This window comes from Diaporthe citri (genome assembly GCF_014595645.1).
Source record: "Diaporthe citri strain NFHF-8-4 chromosome Unknown scaffold_8, whole genome shotgun sequence".
Taxonomy (NCBI): domain Eukaryota; kingdom Fungi; phylum Ascomycota; class Sordariomycetes; order Diaporthales; family Diaporthaceae; genus Diaporthe; species Diaporthe citri.
In genome coordinates this window covers 541464-558212 of record NW_025064853.1, presented here as the reverse complement: position 1 = coordinate 558212, position 16749 = coordinate 541464, and the positions used below count along the sequence as shown (strand labels likewise).

Below are 16749 nucleotides of genomic sequence, written 5' to 3'. Positions count from 1 at the left end.
ATAATGTGAGGTGCAAGCTGTCGGTGATAATTTAGTAAGCCATGAGTTCGAAGGCAATTTTTGGGGGAGGTTTGTCCATATTTGCGGACGTTTTCATGATTCCCATAGTTCATAGCTTAAAACGTTGGATAAATGAAAAAATGATCAAACAAACACTTGTACTGTTATGCCGTGCAAACTCACAAAAGAGAAGAGGCGGATGCATGTGCTGACTCCGCGTTCGGTCACGGGCCACTTCCTAAACGTGCTCGTTAGGCAGTCAAGCAGAACAGCGAAGAATGTGGATGTCTCAAATTGTGCAAATTAAGTTGATATTCTAGACGGCACCCGTTCAATGAAAGTGTGACCTCGACCCACCTCTGTGGGTGACTCGCCGTCGAATTCTCAAAATACGATGTCGGACTACTCGCAGTGTTGCTTGGTAGGTAATCACGTAGCCGAATACTGCCAAATTGAGGCAGAGGCCCCTGGAGTGAGCGGGTTGTGCAACACCCAACCCACGAAGTTGCTCTCTTACGAGAACGCTTCACTGTCTATCCCAAACATCATAAACGATGCGGCATTAAACATCGGCTCGTCTTTATTATACTGCCAGAACATTACATACATCATATTTCCTAATGCCCCTCTCGTCTTCCTCTCTGGCCCCGGCGGGCCTGGGGAATCCGCTGCGTCTATGTGCACATTTAGCCCTCCCCACAACGCCGCAGCCCAAAGACAAAAGACGCCGAAAAGAAGCTTTCCTCTCTCTCAGCTCCGCCAGCGCCTCCAGAACTTCCACCACGGCCCGGACTCGTCCTCGTCGTAGTCGCGGGGCCGCTTGGCCGGGGCGCTGCCCCTGACGCGCAGGAGGTAGACGGGCACGCCGGCGGAGACGAAGGCGATGACGAGGAGGGTCTGGAGGGGCTCGGCGAAGACTGCGCGGCTGAGCAGGAAGAGGCTGACGCAGCAGAAGATGATCGGGGTGGTGATCCAGGTGCGGTAGGGGCGCTCGAGGTTCGGCTCGCGCACGCGCAGGACGATGAGGGCGAGGACGGTCAGGAAGTAGAAGGAGTAGCCCGCGACGCCGTAGAAGGTCAGAAGGGTGTCGAACTCGCCCACGACGACGTAGGCCGTCGTCAGGGCGCAGTTGAGCGCCAGCGCGTTGATGGGCGTGAAGAAGAGGCCCTTGTCCTCGTCGCCCACCAGCCGCGCCAGCCCTCCCGACAGCCAGCTACGCGTCCGCACCGTCGACACGTGCTGGTTCTCGGGCGCGCTCGACCCCACGCCGATGCGCCCGAAGAAGGCAGGGATGTAGCCCTCCTTGCCCGCAGCGTAGACGAGGCGGCTGCTCGTGAAAGTGGAGCTGTTGAGCGCCCCGAAGCACGACGCGCTGACGATCAGGGCCAGGAAGAGCGACCCGATCGGGCCGAATACCTTGGAGCCAAAGAGCACGGCGATGGTGTTTGACGAATTGGTGGCCGCCAGGGGCAGCACGAGGAAGTACGATATGTTGGCCAGCACGTACGAGAGGATAACCAGTGGCATGGCCGTGTGGATCACTCGTGGCAGGTCTCGGCTGGGATTGCGGAATTCTCCCACCACGTAATTTGTCTGAGACAGTGTCAGCGGCGGGACATCGAACGACTTGGTCGATCAGTCGAGTGCACTCACGTTATCCCAGCCGTCGTAAGCCCAGAGGCCAGCATACAGGGCGACCGCCCATGCCGAAGTCTCCGTCTTGGTTCCCTCAAACCACTCGTGGTTCTTCCAGTCCAGGTTCGGTTTCCCTGAGTAAGAGTAGCCAGTGGCTGCGACAACGATCCCAGTAATCGTAACGCCTAGCAATGCAATAAACTTCATGAACATGAGCAAGTCATTCACTCTTGTCCCGAGCTTGGTCGAGACGCAGTTCAAAAACGTAACCAAAAACAGCCCAGCCAAACCCACCGACTTGTTGATCCAGGGGTTGATGGTTTCCGCTTCTGCGCCAATGGCAGCGCGGACAACGTATTCCCCCATGATGATGGAGATGATGGCCGAGCTGCCGGGCTTCAGCACCAGCACAGCTGACCACATAAAGAGGAACCCAAAAATCTCGCCGAATATCTTAGCCAGATATACCTGCGATCCTCCATTCAGAGGTATGGCGCCCCCCAGTTCTGCGTAACTGGCCGCGCCGGTCCAAGCAAGTATCCCGGCTATTACCCAAACAATGAGCGCAGCGCCTGGCGAGCCGACGTTTGCGTTGACCTGGCTCGGCGACGAGAATATCCCAGACCCGATAATCAGACCAACAATCAAGGACAGCCCGTTGAGGTACGTCAGGGTCTTGTGTTTCTCGAGGGACCCTCCGCCCAAACCGCCGTTCTGCGCCGGCGTGGCTGGGGCGCCGATGGGGGTGTAGCCAGCGCCGGTGGTCGAGGACAGCGGGAAGAGGTTGGCGGTAAAGTCGAAGCCCGAGGACACTGAGAATGTACGCCCGTGGCCCATGGGCCGGCCGTTGGCGGCCGGATTGTCGGCGTCCAGGGGGTCATCCTGCTCGAGTGACAGCTTCCGTGACGACGATATACTGGGGCGCGAGTCGGTTTCTGCTGTATCGAGCTGGTCGGAGCTCGCGAGCGACGCGAGCTCCAGCGAGTCGCGCGTGTGCCCTTGCAGGTTCGAGGAGTACAACGGTGGCATCGTTGAGGAGGGGGTGAGGCGAGTCGAGCGCACCCGACTGGTTGGGTGTATATCGTGGTCCACCAGATCCAATTCTTCCGCTACTCAAATATTTGAACTATACCAAACATATTCGGAACAAAAAAGGGTCGTCGAGAATTCGTCGTCAACCTCACGCTCTGCTGAGGCGTGGCGTGGCCAGTCGTCTTCCGAGTCTGGGGTCGGCGTACGCGCTCACGGGAAGCACGTGTTCGAAGGCCAGGATGGTGCAGTAGGAGAAGTTGTTTCGACACAACGCAGCAACGGTAGAAATGCCAAAGCCTAGTCGGGTCCAAAATGCCGAGTGAGTCTGCTGGATATGGAATTCAGGACTCGCAGATCGGAATCGGAGAGTTTTGAGACAGATGACGGTTGCGGAAAGGAGACAGAGACAGGCGGACGGCAGGCAGTGCCGGGTGGGCAAACAAGCATCCAGGCCAAGAGCCCCGATGCTGTCTGGCCGGCTGGTCTGGGGGGCCTGGGGCGCAACGGGCCCGATTCTGCAGCGCTAGAACAGCCGAAAGGGCCAAGGCGATGATTGAGTGGTCCAGGTATCACCAACGGAAGGCCCGTGCCCTGCCATGGACGTTTCGGCAAGCTCCTGAGCTACGTAGGGGCTGGTAGGGAGCGCGTTGACTGACCCTTGCACACGAGGTACTCATCTTGGCGGTACCTCGGCTCTTGATGGGAATTGAGCATGCTTGATCAGAAACCTCAACAGGAGGTGCTCGATTTCGTTGTATACATATGCATGAACCGAATATGACGGTAATTTCACTTCATGCCATTTGATCGAGTGACCTACCGCATTTTTTTGACCTGGCGCTCATGGTTAGATCACCATCTGATCGTCCCTCAGGCGATGACAGGACCCTGAAATACCTGTCTGCGAGGTACCCGGTCGCCATAGCTTGGAGCTCGAATATTTTTTTTGTCACTGCGGGCGTGCTTGCTGGTCCCGGTCTGGTCAAGCAAGACATCTGACGGCATGGACTAAACAAATACCACTTTCTCCTGCCGCGCAAACGAAGCACCTAGCTTCAACCTGCAACACGCAAAGAATGCCTCCACCATGCTGTCGTCATACGCAAGGGCGATAGGCCGACAATGGCCCAGGACGGGCAATACACACTCTCTCCTGGGCAGCAGAATATCTTGCGCCCACCACGCCGTGCCGTTATGGCGTGCCGCCTCGACAGCGCCGCAGAAGCTCGACCTTCCTGCCCTGGATAGGAAGTGGCGAGCGGAATGGGATCGCCTCAAGGCCAGCCGCTCCCCCACCGGCCAGGACAAGCCGCACAAAGATAGCAAATACATCCTGCCAATGTTCCCGTACCCTTCGGGCCACCTGCACATCGGTCATCTCAGGGTCTACACAATCGCCGATGTTCTTGCGCGGTTCCATGCTCTCCAGGGCAACAAGGCCATCCTCCCCATGGGCTGGGACTCTTTTGGCCTCCCTGCAGAGAACGCTGCCCTCCAGCGAGGCATCAACCCCGCGACATGGACCAAGGGCAACATAGCCAAGATGAAGGACCAGCTGCAGTGCATGAACGGCAGCTGGGACTGGGAGCGTGTGCGTTGTTCCACTGCTGCCAACTTTCTAGACCTGTAATTGACACCAGCTTGCGTATAGGAGATATCAACTTGCGACCCCGAGTTCTACAAGCACACCCAGCGCATCTTCCTCATGCTCCACGAGAAAGGTCTAGCATACCAGGCAGAAGCCGAGGTCAACTATGACCCTGTTGACCAGACCGTGCTGGCAAACGAACAGGTGGATGCTAATGGCTGCTCCTGGAGGTCTGGTGCAAAGGTCGAGAAACGCCGTCTGAAGCAGTGGTTTTTCAAAATCTCAGAGGTTCCGTGAGGAGCTCCTGCAAAATCTTGAGGTACTGGCGAAAGATGAGGCCTGGCCGGAGCGGGTCATGGCCATGCAGAAGAACTGGCTGGGCAAGTCGCAGGGTGCAATGATCAAGTTCCCCATCATGGCTCACAGCAATGACGCCCATGCTTCCATCGAAGTCTACACTACCAGACCTGATACCTTGTTCGGGGTACAGTACCTGGCGTTGTCTGCAAACCACCCTATTGTAAGTCGTCTCTCAGAGACCGACCCTGAGCTCCAGGCTTTCCTGGATACTCTGCCCGGCCTCCCACCCGACTCCAAGGTCGGCTACATGCTCCCTAGTATAAGGGCTATCAACCCTCTTGCATACCACGAGCACACGCCAGAACCAGCAAAGGAGTCTCTGCCGGTGTACGTCGCTCCCTACGTCCTCGGTGACTACGGCGAGGGCGCGGTCATGGGCGTCCCTGGCCACGACCTTCGAGACAATGCTTTCTGGAAGGAGCATCATTATGACCAGCCTGTTCGTATCGTACTAGAAGCATCCGATGATGAGACTACGACAGCAATTTCCAACGAACCCTTCGTGGAACATGGCGTGATGACGGCCCAAAGTGGACCGTTCCGGGGGCAAATCATCACAAGAAGGCGGCCAAATGCTGCTCAAGATCCTTGAGGCTGCCGAAGTAGCAAAGCCTGTCGAGAAATGGAGACTGCGAGACTGGCTCGTCAGTCGGCAGAGATACTGGGGAACACCCATCCCGATCATACATTGCGACTCGTGTGGTACGGTACCCGTTCCTGCCGAACAGCTCCCAGTTGAGTTGCCCGAGGTAGATCACCACTGGGCGGAGGGCAAACCAGGAAACCCGCTTGAGTCGGCAGCCGACTGGGTAAACACCTCCTGCCCTTCATGCGGTGGTGCTGCGAAGAGAGACACTGACACCATGGATACGTTCGTTGACTCGAGTTGGTATTACATGCGCTTTGTCGATCCGGAGAATGATGAGGCACCATTCTCGAAGGAGAAGACGTCGCTCCTCCCAGTCGATCTTTACGTTGGTGGTATAGAGCATGCAATTTTGCATCTTCTTTACGCGCGATTCATCTACAAATTCCTGATGGGCTCCTCTCTCGGCCCTGCAGAACCACCAGGTACCGTCCATGAGCCATTTACCCGCCTCATCACGCAGGGAATGGTACACGGAAAGACCTTCATTGAACCATCGAATGGTCGGTTTTTGAGGCCTGACGAGGTCGATTTGAGTGACCCATCCACTCCGAGGGTGACTGCTACTGGAGACCCGGCCATCATTAGCTACGAGAAGATGTCCAAGTCCAAGTTCAACGGGGTAGATCCCACAGAATTCATTGCAAGATACGGGGCTGATGCCACCAGAGCACATATGCTATTCCAAGCACCCGTCAACGATGTGGTCAACTGGGACGAGGATAAGATCTCGGGAGTCACACGCTGGCTTGGTCGGGTGCATGACTTGGCGAAAACCACGTCCGCGCCCAAAGATATCTTGAAAAAAGACGCGACCGAGCATATCAAGGCTTGTGCGTCGAGAGTACAGGATATGAAAGGTCCCCAGCTCACACAATGGGACATCGACACTGGTGTTTGGCGGGACGTACAGAACACGATAATCTCAGTAACGAGATCGTTCCATGAGGTGTACTCCCTCAACACTGTTATCTCCGACCTCATGATCCTCTCCAACACAATCGCTTCTCAGACAAGCGCCACCGAGGTTATCCGTGCCGCTGCAGTCTCGACGCTCGTCAGAATGCTTGCTCCTGTCGCACCAGCAATTGCTTCCGAGTGCTGGGAGAGCCTCGGGGCGCGTGAGTCACTCTTTTCCGGCTCAGTGCCATTCCCTGTGCCGGACGGAACGCTCTCCCTCATGAAGCCCAGGGAGCAATCCTGTGCGGTGCAAATCAACGGGAGGGTGAGGGACGTCTTGGAGATTCCCGTACCACCAGAGGGCATGGGGCGGGAAGAAGTGGAGGCGTTGGTTGTAGATGAAATCTTGCGGAAGGCCGGAGGCAAGAAGCTGCCGGCCGTGGAGGACCTTCGCGCAGCTAAGAAAATCATTGTCGTCAAGAACGGCAAGGTTGTGAATTTCGTGCTGTAGATGGAGGATGATACCCTGGACGCATTCATAGAACATTCACTTTACCCCGAAACAAGAAAGAGGGACAGGTTCTAGGTAGAAGGACGCAGTATCTCAGCTGCGCTGTATGAATATTGACCGGCCATGGCCGCTCCCTCTAATATGCACTTCTCTACTCCCCTCAAAGACTTTTGCGGATGATTCCTCGTCCTCCTCTGGCGCCGCGTCCGGCCAATCCCTCCAAACCTCGACGTTCACGCCGGAACCCGAGCTAGCGAGGTCCTTGTGGCCGAGGGCCATCTCCGCGACGCGCAGGGCCTGCTCCAGGTCACCCACCTCGAACAGCATCACCCTGGGCCCCAAACGCGCAGCAATGTCGAGAAGCCGGGCGTAGAACACGTCCTCGGGCCTGACGGCGCCGCCGCCGTACGCCACGGCCGGGACCTGGGCGATCTTGGGCTCGTAGTTGCGGACGCTCCGGGCGGTCTGGTGGGCAAAGGCCCAGCGGGAGACGTAGGGCGGGTTGCAGATCATCAAGTCCCAGCGCTGCGGCCGGTCTCGATCTCCATCTCCTTTCGCCTCTCCTGCCGAGAGCAGAGAGTCGGAGAAGACATTCCCCAGGATGAAGTCGACTGAATGCCTGGGGGCTTGAGGAGCAGAGACCAGGCCTTTGGTGATGTTGTAGGTGAGGTTCTCACGGGCGAGCTGCACGGCTTGGGCCGAGATGTCGACGCCGAGGACGTGCAGGCCGTCGGGGACGGCGTCGCGGAGGAGCGAGTAGAGCAGCAGGGCGATGCAGCCCGTCCCCGTGCACAGGTCAAGAACGCGCAGGGCTGCTGGGGGCTTGTGATGCCCCTTGCCCAAGAGCGAACCACTTCTGATGAGGCTGGCCAGGTGGGTTGTGTAGGCTTCAGGCTCGGGCCTGTTTAATCAGGGCCAGCTCACTCTTGGTTAGCTTTCTGAGAAGGACCTGCGGGGGGACGAGTGATGATGACAGGTCAGTAGAGATTGGAAGTACCTGGGGATCAAGACGCCCGGGCGACATTTCATGTCCAGGTTTCCAAAAGGCTGGCTGCCTAGGACATATTGCAGAGGCACGCCCTTTCCACGCCGGCGGCACAGCGAGGCGACCTGATGCTCTGTGATAAAGGGTGAGGGCGGCCGTCCGCGCTGGAGCTCTTTGACGTGTTCACGGATCCATCGCAGCTCGTTGAGGGTTGAGGGAAGGTCTCTGCAGGCTGGCAAGAGTTTCGCTGCCTGGGGTGAGATCTTGTAGGCTTGACGTATCGCACCCGGGGTGATGCGAGGCATTGGTGAGGGTTTGCTTCACCAACACAGCCTCGTCGTCTCAACAAACCAACTTGGGCTGCAGTCAATCGGACAGCATCATAAGGCACGGAGGTCGATCAACTTAGTGACATTCTTCAATCAGATCATAGTGATCTATATCGTGATGCGTTGACAACTCTTTGGAGATCCCAAGTATGAGATCTAGGAAACTGGTTGTGAGTTTTCGCCTCTCATAGGATATCAATGAGATTGAGGAAGGCAGCCCCCCATTCTCCCCCCCCCCCACAAGGTTTTCACAGACGGGGCTCGAGGGTTGTACCCTGAGGCAGAGGCACCGTCCCCCTGGAAGATAACTCTCGTCTGATGACGGTGGGATCCACTCCTGAGACGTCAAGTCACCGCACTCGTGTGAAAGATGACCGAGGTGCTGAACCACGCCGGCCACCACCTCCGTCATGGTGCGGGACGATGTCGGAGCTGTTACCCCCTGGGCACGCTTCTCCGGCCGTTTGGAGTCGGGCTTGCTTCCCCGCCCTTGCCGACCTACGTAGGTAGACACTGTATTTCTTCAATGTACCTGCAGTATAGTCTGATGATGTGGTGAACTGATTTCAGAAATTCATACCTATCTACTTTCCCAGTGAGTGTATAAGTCCCGGGCATGGCCGAGAGACTCAAAGCAATCAGCAACACCTTGAAGATGGCCCCTAAGCTGAACGAGAACGGCATCCCCAGCTTCGACGACCTGCCCCTTAGGGAGGGCGACCCGCACCACTCGGCCTGGGGCCTGTACGGCGACAACGACGAGCTGGGGACCCTGAACCGCCTGACCGACGAGCGGGTCGCGGCGGCGGCGCGGGGCGAGATCAGGAAGGGCACCCGCGTCTCGCTCAACTGGCCGCTCGACGCCCAGGGCGAGCACGGCTTCTTCCAGCGGAAGCTGTTCCACCAGGAGCTCTTCCAGAAGCCCCCGCGCATCGTCAATGATGACGTCTGGACGTTCAATACCCAGGTCTCCAGCCAGTGGGACGGCTTCCGCCACTTTGGCTACCAGAAGGAGAAGAAGTTCTACAACGGTGTCACGCTGGAGGACATCCATGGGAAGGACGCCAATGGCAAGAAGACGACCGTGAACGGGATCCATGGTGAGTCCGAGCTCGGGGGTGTGAATGTTGAGGGGTGATGGAGACGTTACTTGGGGCTGACGAGGTGCCTTCATTGCGCACACAGCCTTCGCCGAGAAAGGCATCGTGGGACGCGGGATCCTGGTTGACCTGTACAGCTGGCGCCAGAAGCAGGACGACCCGGCCCTGAAGGAGTTCAACTGCTTCGAGACGTCGAGCATTCCGCTGAAGGACATCAAGGCCTGCCTGGCGGCCCAGGGCACAGAGGTCAAGTTCGGTGATATCCTCTTCACGCGCACTGGTAAGAACCGTCTCCCTTCCGGCATGCATGCGCGCACACAGACAACCACACAATGTACTAACAGTCGGCCACAGGCTGGCACGCCCAACACGCCCAGTTGCCCGAGGCCCAGCTGAGGGCGTACCAGGCCGTGCTCCCGCACCGCTTCGGCGGCGTGGAGCAGTCAGAGGAGATGATCCGCTGGGTATGGGACAACTTCTCCGCGGTGGCGGGCGATCAGCCGTCCTTCGAGGCCTGGCCGAGCCGCGAGGACTGGGCCCTGCACGAGGTGCTCCTCGCCGGGTACGGCACCCCCATCGGCGAGCTGTTCTGGCTCGAGGAACTGGCCGAGACGTGCGCGCGGGAAGGGCGCTGGAGCTTCTTCGTCACCAGCGAGCCGTGCAACGTCCCCGGCGGCGTCGCGAGCCCGCCTAATATCCTTGCTATCTTCTAGAGGGGTACAGAGTGGGATTGGGATGTTTGTTTGGGGGGGGGGGCGGGTTGTATGTGAGGAGTATGTCTGACTTTTGGGGATGTTGACGCGAAGGCAAGCTAATGCGCTCTCGCCCCTGCGTTCTTCCTCTCATACGACTGAGCATCTGTATATTGCTAGTTATGCATGCCCCTGTGACCAGGTAGCAGAGGTGGTTCCTGCGTCACAGAGTCGCATCTCCCAGACTGACGAGAAAGGTGGCAGTGACGATGAAGTCGACGTCGACGTCGCGAAACAACCATCTATCATCCAATAGGCCGGGAGGGACAACACACCGGGAAGTGTTTTGACGTCACACGAGAATAAGGGGTTTCAGGGAAGGCAAGGGCTGAGTATATATTGGCTCAAGGGCTGAACCACACAAGGACTTGCACAGCCCTCTGCACAGAAATTTGAGAGCACATTTCACCGTTGACACACGTGGTTCCAAGAGGCTCGAGAAAACACAGAAGTAAATGTTCCATCATGTGTCGAGGTGGGAGGTACACAAACGCACACACGAACGTACCGGACCCAGCCCACCCGCCTCCTGGCCCCCCTTCCCTTGGATTGTTTGAAGCAGCCTCTCTTCCTTTCGCCTCGCTGTGTCTAGACTATTGTTCGGCCTGTACAGCTGTATACAGTGGTGACCACGAAATCATGACCGGCCCTTTTTTGGCCGGCAGAAAGCTTGTGAGAAAAGGGGGGAATGAGGCATCACGAGCCTGTGGCTATATGTGTTGCGGACAAGAATATGAAAACGCTTGCTGGATCCGACGCATGAATTTGCTGCGCCGGTCTTTGACCCTGTCCTAGCCCTTGTCCCATACACATCGATCATGTATGACCTGCCAATTACCAGACGGGAGGGCACTTGCGACTTTATGATTGCTTCCCGTCTCTGACTGAAAAGTGCTTTCTGCCCCCACCCGCCTCTGGCATTCGATCTTGGACTATCGATACGAGCGTGAAGATTATTTCTTACGGGTATCGCGATCACTGTGAAGCACGTCAGTGAGAAAACTTGTCCTTTTTCCAGAAATCAATCAATAGCACACTCACGTCGAGAGTCTCCTGGAGAGCGACTGAAGCTTTTTGTCATTGTCCGCCTCCCGTGTTGCCCTCTCCAGCGCCTGCTGACGCTCCTCCTCGTTGGCCCGTTGGACTTCCTCGTGACTGGGAGGCAGCCTTTCGTTCTGAAGGTCAACCTTTCGGGCATCTTCAAATGTGCTGATAGCGTTCTTGATGCCCTCGGCTCCCAACATAAGGGTCCCCGCAGGCAGTCTCCCTCCAGAAACAGTCTTGAGCTCCGTAACGCTCTCGGACTCTTCTCGAAGAACCTGGAACACCCGGGACAGACGGCCAATCGCGAGGATCTTGTTCTTGATTGCCCTCCTCTTCGCCTCCACGGAGTCAGGGTCCAGATTGGCCGAGGGCGTGATGGGCGGCGACACCGGGCCGGGAGATGACGAGGAGTCATCCCTGAGCTCGTCCTCGCTGCACGTGCTGAGGATGGCAATCAGCATGTCCGTGATCTTCTCGCCGACGAATGGCAGGGACCATGTGAAGACATCCATGAAGTTAGGCAGCCAGTAGGGGTGTGGCGTGCAGTTGAACTGCCGGATGTTCATGACGTTGTTCTCGTACTTCAACACGGCCGCCTTGTTGTTGTAAACGTCGAGGTAGTTCGGCGCGGAGAAAATGGTCATAACACTTGGGAAGCCCGTTGTCCTAGTCTTACGGTACATCCGATACCCTGCATCCTGTGCCTCGTGCGCGCGAATGACCGACAGCAGGTTGTTCTTTTCGAGGAAGGCGCATGCTGCCGGGTACGAGAAGAAGTACGAACAGCCTCTGACGTGGTTGTGCAGGAAGTAATCATTGGTCTTTTCCTGGCCAAAGTCCTCGAGCGGGTCGGCCCAGAGGATGTCGCACATGAGGCCTTGGGTCGGTGGTTCCCTGAATCGATCAATCTGTAAAACCTGTCAGCAGCCTGGGACGGCGTGGAGCGGGGAGCGTGTGGCGACCGAGTGGCCGCGCGGGACTGCTCACATTTCGGATATCGTCGAGAGTGTGCAGCTCAGGGCTCAGACCGCCGTGGATACACAGGAACTGCTTGTTCATAACTGCAGCCAGAGGCAGTGAACAGAAGGACTCCATGCAAGCCTCGTACACGGCCTCGGAGTACTTGTGCTTGCACTCGAGCTTGAAGGTGAAGTAGTCTGTCAAGTGGCGGCATTCGTGGTTTCCTCGGAGCAGCCATAGCGTCTTGGGGTAGTGGATCTTCAACGACCACAGGTATAGGACACATTCGATACTGAAGTAGCCACGGTCGACATAGTCGCCCAGGAAAAGGTATCTCGTCTCGGCCGGGTCGCCCCCGACCTCGAAAAGCTTCATGAGATCGTAGTATTGGCCGTGCACGTCACCACAGACGGTTATGGGGGCGTCCATCTCCAGGAGGTTGGGTTCGGCACACAGCAGCTCTGTGCCCTTCCTGATGATCCATAGCGCCTGCTCCTCGGTCAAACGGCCCTCCCTGTAGAAGTGTGACTTCAGGAAGGTAATGTCGGGCTTGGCTTGGGTGCTGTCCTCGAAGAACTGCTCGTCGGTGGGCTTGAGCATAGCCGGAGCTTGGACATCTGGATTTGGGGCGCCACCGTGGTCAGCGTGTGACGTGCTGCATGTTGTTTGTGGCTTGTGGTCGCGAGGATTGGCAAGCGGGGTGGGCGGGAAACACATACCTTTGCAGACCCTCTCCATGGTGCTCACTTGGCTGCCGTCTTCCATCTGGTGGATGGAGAAGTCGATCTCGGGCAGGGGCTTCTTCTGCTGTATGGCGCGGATCGCATTGTCGACCTGGGCATTGCGAGGGTCCTGGGAGCCCGGCGTACCGGCGCCATCTGCGTCCATGGTGGGCGGCGAGGCGAGGACAGGCGAGGCAAGGCGAGGCGAGGCGAGGCGAGGGGTAGGAGGGCGAGGGCAAATCGGCAAAGAGCTGTCTTTCGTCTCAAGTCTGGAGGCTGTTGGCGGCCCGAAAGGATCAGCAAAAAGACACGCCGCAGATCGGGAGAATGCTTGTATTCAGCAAGCCGTCGCCAGAGCCTTGAAGGGGTCACGAGAGGTGTAGAGGGCGAGGATGGCAAGTTGGCGAGGTAGGGCTGAGAACAAGTACCAGGGCATTGGAGGACGGAGAAACAGACAGCCAGACAGACAACCAGACAGTCAGACAGCTGGAAAATCGCAGCCAGATGGGGTACTGCCGAACGAGTGGAGCCCCGCCAACGGGCCAGGGGACCTGCCCCCAAGCTTATTAGACTTGGTTGCGGTACAGCAGCACAAAGCACAGAGCAGCAGCACCTCTCTTATCGGTGTGCTCTCTACCTGTACAGCATGCGTGCCACCCTGGTATCTGTGTACCTCTCTGTAGGGTACCGCCCAGGCAAACAAGCGACGACAGGCCCCAGCATTTGCCCCTTTCGATTCCCAATGACTTATTACTCTTCCTGACCGTCTTGCCAACTGCGAACGCGCCTGGGGTCAGGCTGTCAGATTTGGGATACTTTGCTATCGCAACAGAGGCAGGCTGCCCAGGCCCAGTGTTAGCACGCTACTGAGCAGATTGAACAGACTAACTGTCGCCCAGGAATACGAAGCCCCTATTCGAGGTACCTGTATGGCCAATCGACTGAGAGCTAATAAAAAAGGGGTGCCGAACATCCAGCCATGGCGGAGCGAGCTGCCCCTCCAGCCCTGCAGCCCTGCAGCACCTCATGCTTCATAAGCCCTGACTGTGTGTGTATGATCTAGATGTATACGCCAGCACCACTCAAACGTTCGATGCCCGACTAAAGTATACCACAGGAGCTATATGCAAGTAGACGATGTACTGAGCGAGGCTGCTCTAGATCGCAGGCTCCCTCCCAATTTCTATACTTCTTTTTTTCTTCTCCGCCACCTGCTGTCACACCTGGTCCGAGGACATGCATCTCGTCCATCCCGCTCCGCCAAGGCCCAGGGCAGACAGGCCGTCTTCCCTCGCAGCCTTGCCCTCTCGCCCTGGAAACCGCCAACATTATCCAATCACCTGGGCCAGCACCTCTTCTCGGGGCAGATTTGAGTTTCGCCAGCGAGACAGGAAGTCGTCCATGCTAACTAAAGTCGCCATCGCACAAATTAGTCTCCGCATCTGAGGCCAAAGGCTGAATGCATCCTCGAGCAGAGGGATCTGCGGGTTGACATGTCAGGAGAGACTCACTGTAGCCACCGCAGATTCTTCTCAGCCCCGTGAAGGCGGTCCTGCCGTGCAGAACCCTGTGGTTGTTGAAGATTACCGTCGTCCCTGGCCTCAGCTGGAACCGGTACTCCAATTCCTTGCTTCTGAGGATCTTCTCCCACTTGGCTGCGGCAGTGTACCACTGCATTCCGTGGATCGAATCAGTCTTGGGGTTCTTCAGAGGCAGCACTAAGATGTGAGGCCATGTCAGTGTCCGCGGCTGATGTATGATGTTGTGTGCCGACATGCTCTCAGAATCGGGCTCGGCCAGCTCACTCGGGTCGACCAGTGGTAGCTGTCGGATCCGTCGATTCCTGTCTTGCGAGGGCCACTTACCACCTCGATCGTCGGCATTCCACCTGACCAAATACACCGATTCGCCATCCTTCCCGACCATGAGAACAGGAAGCAGTTTCTCTGGGGTGATGGTGACTCCTTCGTTGCCACTAGCGTGCCACGGAATAGTTCTCTGGGCCAAGGTCCTGAAATGAGTTTTGCTAGATTCCCTTAGTACTTTGGCAGCATGAAAACCGTCAACAAGTAACGACTCTCCCCCGGTGGCATCTGGCTCGTCCGGGGACCGCGTATGAGACAGGAGGTGAAAGGCTTGCAGCCCGGCTGGGTCTGTGAAATAAGTGGTGTCGGTATGCGCGGCCAACGCTATGTTGGTGTATGCCGTGTCTGCTTTTGCCATGTCTGGGATGAAGTCGTAGAAGCCGCCGTAGTGGGTTTCCCTAATGGGCCCGATGCGCTCCAAGAGCTTCTTGGTGTGGATCGAGTCGTCGAACGGCGTGTCCTCGACAAACACGAGCCCAAACTTCATCTACAACGAGGGGAGTCAGACTCATCAGGCTTTCTTTCATGACGACACCCATATTCATACAATAAGGCTTGTCATCTTGCCTATGCCACCTTCAGAGTCCATGACTTCACCGTATTTCACAGTCGGTGGGTCCTGCATGATCTCGGCACCCCAGAGCTGAGGTCTAGGAGAGTCAGCGATAGTTATGGTGAAAACGATTGGAGCTGTGACGCACTCTCTGGGGAGCTTGGGTCTGGCATGGCCTTCAAGATAACGCGTGATGAAGGCCCAGTCATAGAAGCTCTCGTGGCGCTCATGGGTCCCTACATGAGCAGTGTTGAGAATGGTTCCCGAACTCGCAATGCCAAATCCTTGGTAACTCACAAGTGATCTTTACACCACGCTGCTCAAGTTGGACTTCAAGTGGCGGCGGGGTGGGAAGAGGCGACTAAAATGGCCTGTCTCAGATCATATTCCAGGCTCGCGATGGCTGTCAACTCACTGTGAGAATATTGAAGCTTCGCTGCATGGTTTCCTGGTTGACACACTTGGGACAACGGCAATTGTCTCTATTGAAAGTCAGCGTGTTGGCCTCGCGGGGTTCGCCTGAGTTCGTGCCTCACCTCAACCATGTATTCGGCCTGTGGTCTCACGTTAGTCGGGCTATGAGGAAAAGCAAGAAGTAGACATCGACAGAGTTAAGCATCCGACACCGGTTATAAACCATTGTCTTACAGTAAGGTGCGAGCTTCGCCTGCGGGGCGTCCGTCTGGTTGGTAAAATAAGACACCTAAATCAGAGAATAGCGCCTTGTACCCGGCAATCCCGCCGGAGACGTCGACTGCTTCCATCACATCTTCCCGCTGGCGGTCGTGGTCGAAATCGAGTATCCTTTGGCCCCCCACATTTAACCTGCCCTTGGCCTTGGTTACAGAACCAAGCGTCTTTCCATTTTGGACGTCAGGGGACAGCTGGGAGCTGAGCCGCCGGCCGCCTATCCCCGCAAGAGCATCGCGCGAGGCTGGGCAGCAAGCCGAAGGCCGCCGGGCTGGTCCTTTCAAGGCGGATAGGACAGCCCTGGATTTCACATGTAATCAGTTCGGCAGGTCCAATGACACGGGGTGCGGCTGCGGTGCGGTGTGCGGTTGTCCCAGCCCGCACCGCGTGATAGGATAATGGAAGGGGGAGGTTGTGCTCTCACCCGGGGCCTCGGCCGAGGATACGCGCTGCCATGACGTGTTGAAAGAATCAGCTGGGTAGAGTCTGGGTTAGATAGGCGGGAATGAGAGATACCCGGGAGCTCAAGTTCAAGGCGATTTCGAGCCAAGTAGGGGGGGGGGGAAGGGTGGCAGAATATGCATGTACAAGTAAATTGGTGTAAGTTGGTTGGAGGTGTGAAGGTTATGGTGGACTAGTTACTTAATGCTGGCACATGAGGCGCAGTCGATTTACCATAGCGTAGAGTGTGAAAATAATATCTTCACTGGGCGTCTCAGCCTGTTCCCTATTCTGCATCTTGGCTTCTACAGTAATTATCTAAGATATTCCCGCTATCGGATGCCTTGTGATCACGCGCTGCAACCTCTTACCCCAGACAAATTGCCCCGGATTATCATGTCGATGTGGATTCGACGGTCACCTGGGAAGTTAGGTTATTATGGGGTAATAGGCCAAAAATTTTGCCTCAGAAACACCGGCTAGCGACTCACGCCCAACGTTGAAAAGAAAGGAACGGCCCGCCGTCCGCCCAAGACGATGGCCCAGATCAGCTCCTCCCTTGTTCTCGGCCCTGGATCAGACCCTCTCTTTGAGAAGAAGAAGAGGAAAAAGGACCGATAAGATTTATAAGTCTCT

At 56.8% G+C, this 16749-nt stretch overlaps 7 protein-coding genes across 7 annotated transcripts; 3 read left to right on the top strand and 4 right to left on the bottom strand.

The window, feature by feature from the left end:
• Nucleotides 1-750: 750 nt before the first annotated feature.
• Nucleotides 751-2664, bottom strand: INS49_014548 (uncharacterized protein; the record flags this gene model as incomplete). The annotated part of the gene is made up of 2 exons (XM_043175238.1): nucleotides 751-1593; nucleotides 1654-2664. The coding sequence occupies 2 exons, from the start codon at nucleotides 2662-2664 to the stop codon at nucleotides 751-753; spliced, it is 1854 nt and encodes a 617-aa protein (XP_043020195.1).
• A 1090-nt stretch (nucleotides 2665-3754) lies between these two features.
• Nucleotides 3755-5207, top strand: INS49_014547 (uncharacterized protein; the record flags this gene model as incomplete). The annotated part of the gene is made up of 3 exons (XM_043175237.1): nucleotides 3755-4258; nucleotides 4319-4459; nucleotides 4542-5207. 3 exons carry the CDS (start codon nucleotides 3755-3757, stop codon nucleotides 5205-5207), a joined length of 1311 nt encoding a protein of 436 aa, XP_043020194.1.
• A 271-nt stretch (nucleotides 5208-5478) lies between these two features.
• On the top strand, nucleotides 5479-6672 carry INS49_014546 (uncharacterized protein; the record flags this gene model as incomplete). Its single annotated transcript, XM_043175236.1, has 1 exon — nucleotides 5479-6672. The coding sequence occupies one exon, from the start codon at nucleotides 5479-5481 to the stop codon at nucleotides 6670-6672; it is 1194 nt and encodes a 397-aa protein (XP_043020193.1).
• Nucleotides 6673-6765: 93 nt separating this feature from the next.
• INS49_014545 (uncharacterized protein) lies at nucleotides 6766-7962 on the bottom strand (the record flags this gene model as incomplete). The annotated part of the gene is made up of 2 exons (XM_043175235.1): nucleotides 6766-7573; nucleotides 7670-7962. The coding sequence occupies 2 exons, from the start codon at nucleotides 7960-7962 to the stop codon at nucleotides 6766-6768; spliced, it is 1101 nt and encodes a 366-aa protein (XP_043020192.1).
• Nucleotides 7963-8602: 640 nt separating this feature from the next.
• INS49_014544 (uncharacterized protein) lies at nucleotides 8603-9799 on the top strand (the record flags this gene model as incomplete). Its single annotated transcript, XM_043175234.1, has 3 exons — nucleotides 8603-9086; nucleotides 9172-9366; nucleotides 9441-9799. 3 exons carry the CDS (start codon nucleotides 8603-8605, stop codon nucleotides 9797-9799), a joined length of 1038 nt encoding a protein of 345 aa, XP_043020191.1.
• Nucleotides 9800-10791: 992 nt separating this feature from the next.
• Nucleotides 10792-12730, bottom strand: INS49_014543 (uncharacterized protein; the record flags this gene model as incomplete). Its single annotated transcript, XM_043175233.1, has 4 exons — nucleotides 10792-10816; nucleotides 10880-11790; nucleotides 11870-12459; nucleotides 12562-12730. 4 exons carry the CDS (start codon nucleotides 12728-12730, stop codon nucleotides 10792-10794), a joined length of 1695 nt encoding a protein of 564 aa, XP_043020190.1.
• Nucleotides 12731-13892: 1162 nt separating this feature from the next.
• INS49_014542 (uncharacterized protein) lies at nucleotides 13893-15424 on the bottom strand (the record flags this gene model as incomplete). The annotated part of the gene is made up of 7 exons (XM_043175232.1): nucleotides 13893-13972; nucleotides 14076-14282; nucleotides 14430-14916; nucleotides 14977-15079; nucleotides 15131-15218; nucleotides 15280-15343; nucleotides 15398-15424. 7 exons carry the CDS (start codon nucleotides 15422-15424, stop codon nucleotides 13893-13895), a joined length of 1056 nt encoding a protein of 351 aa, XP_043020189.1.
• Between the last annotated feature and the right edge of the window lie 1325 nt (nucleotides 15425-16749).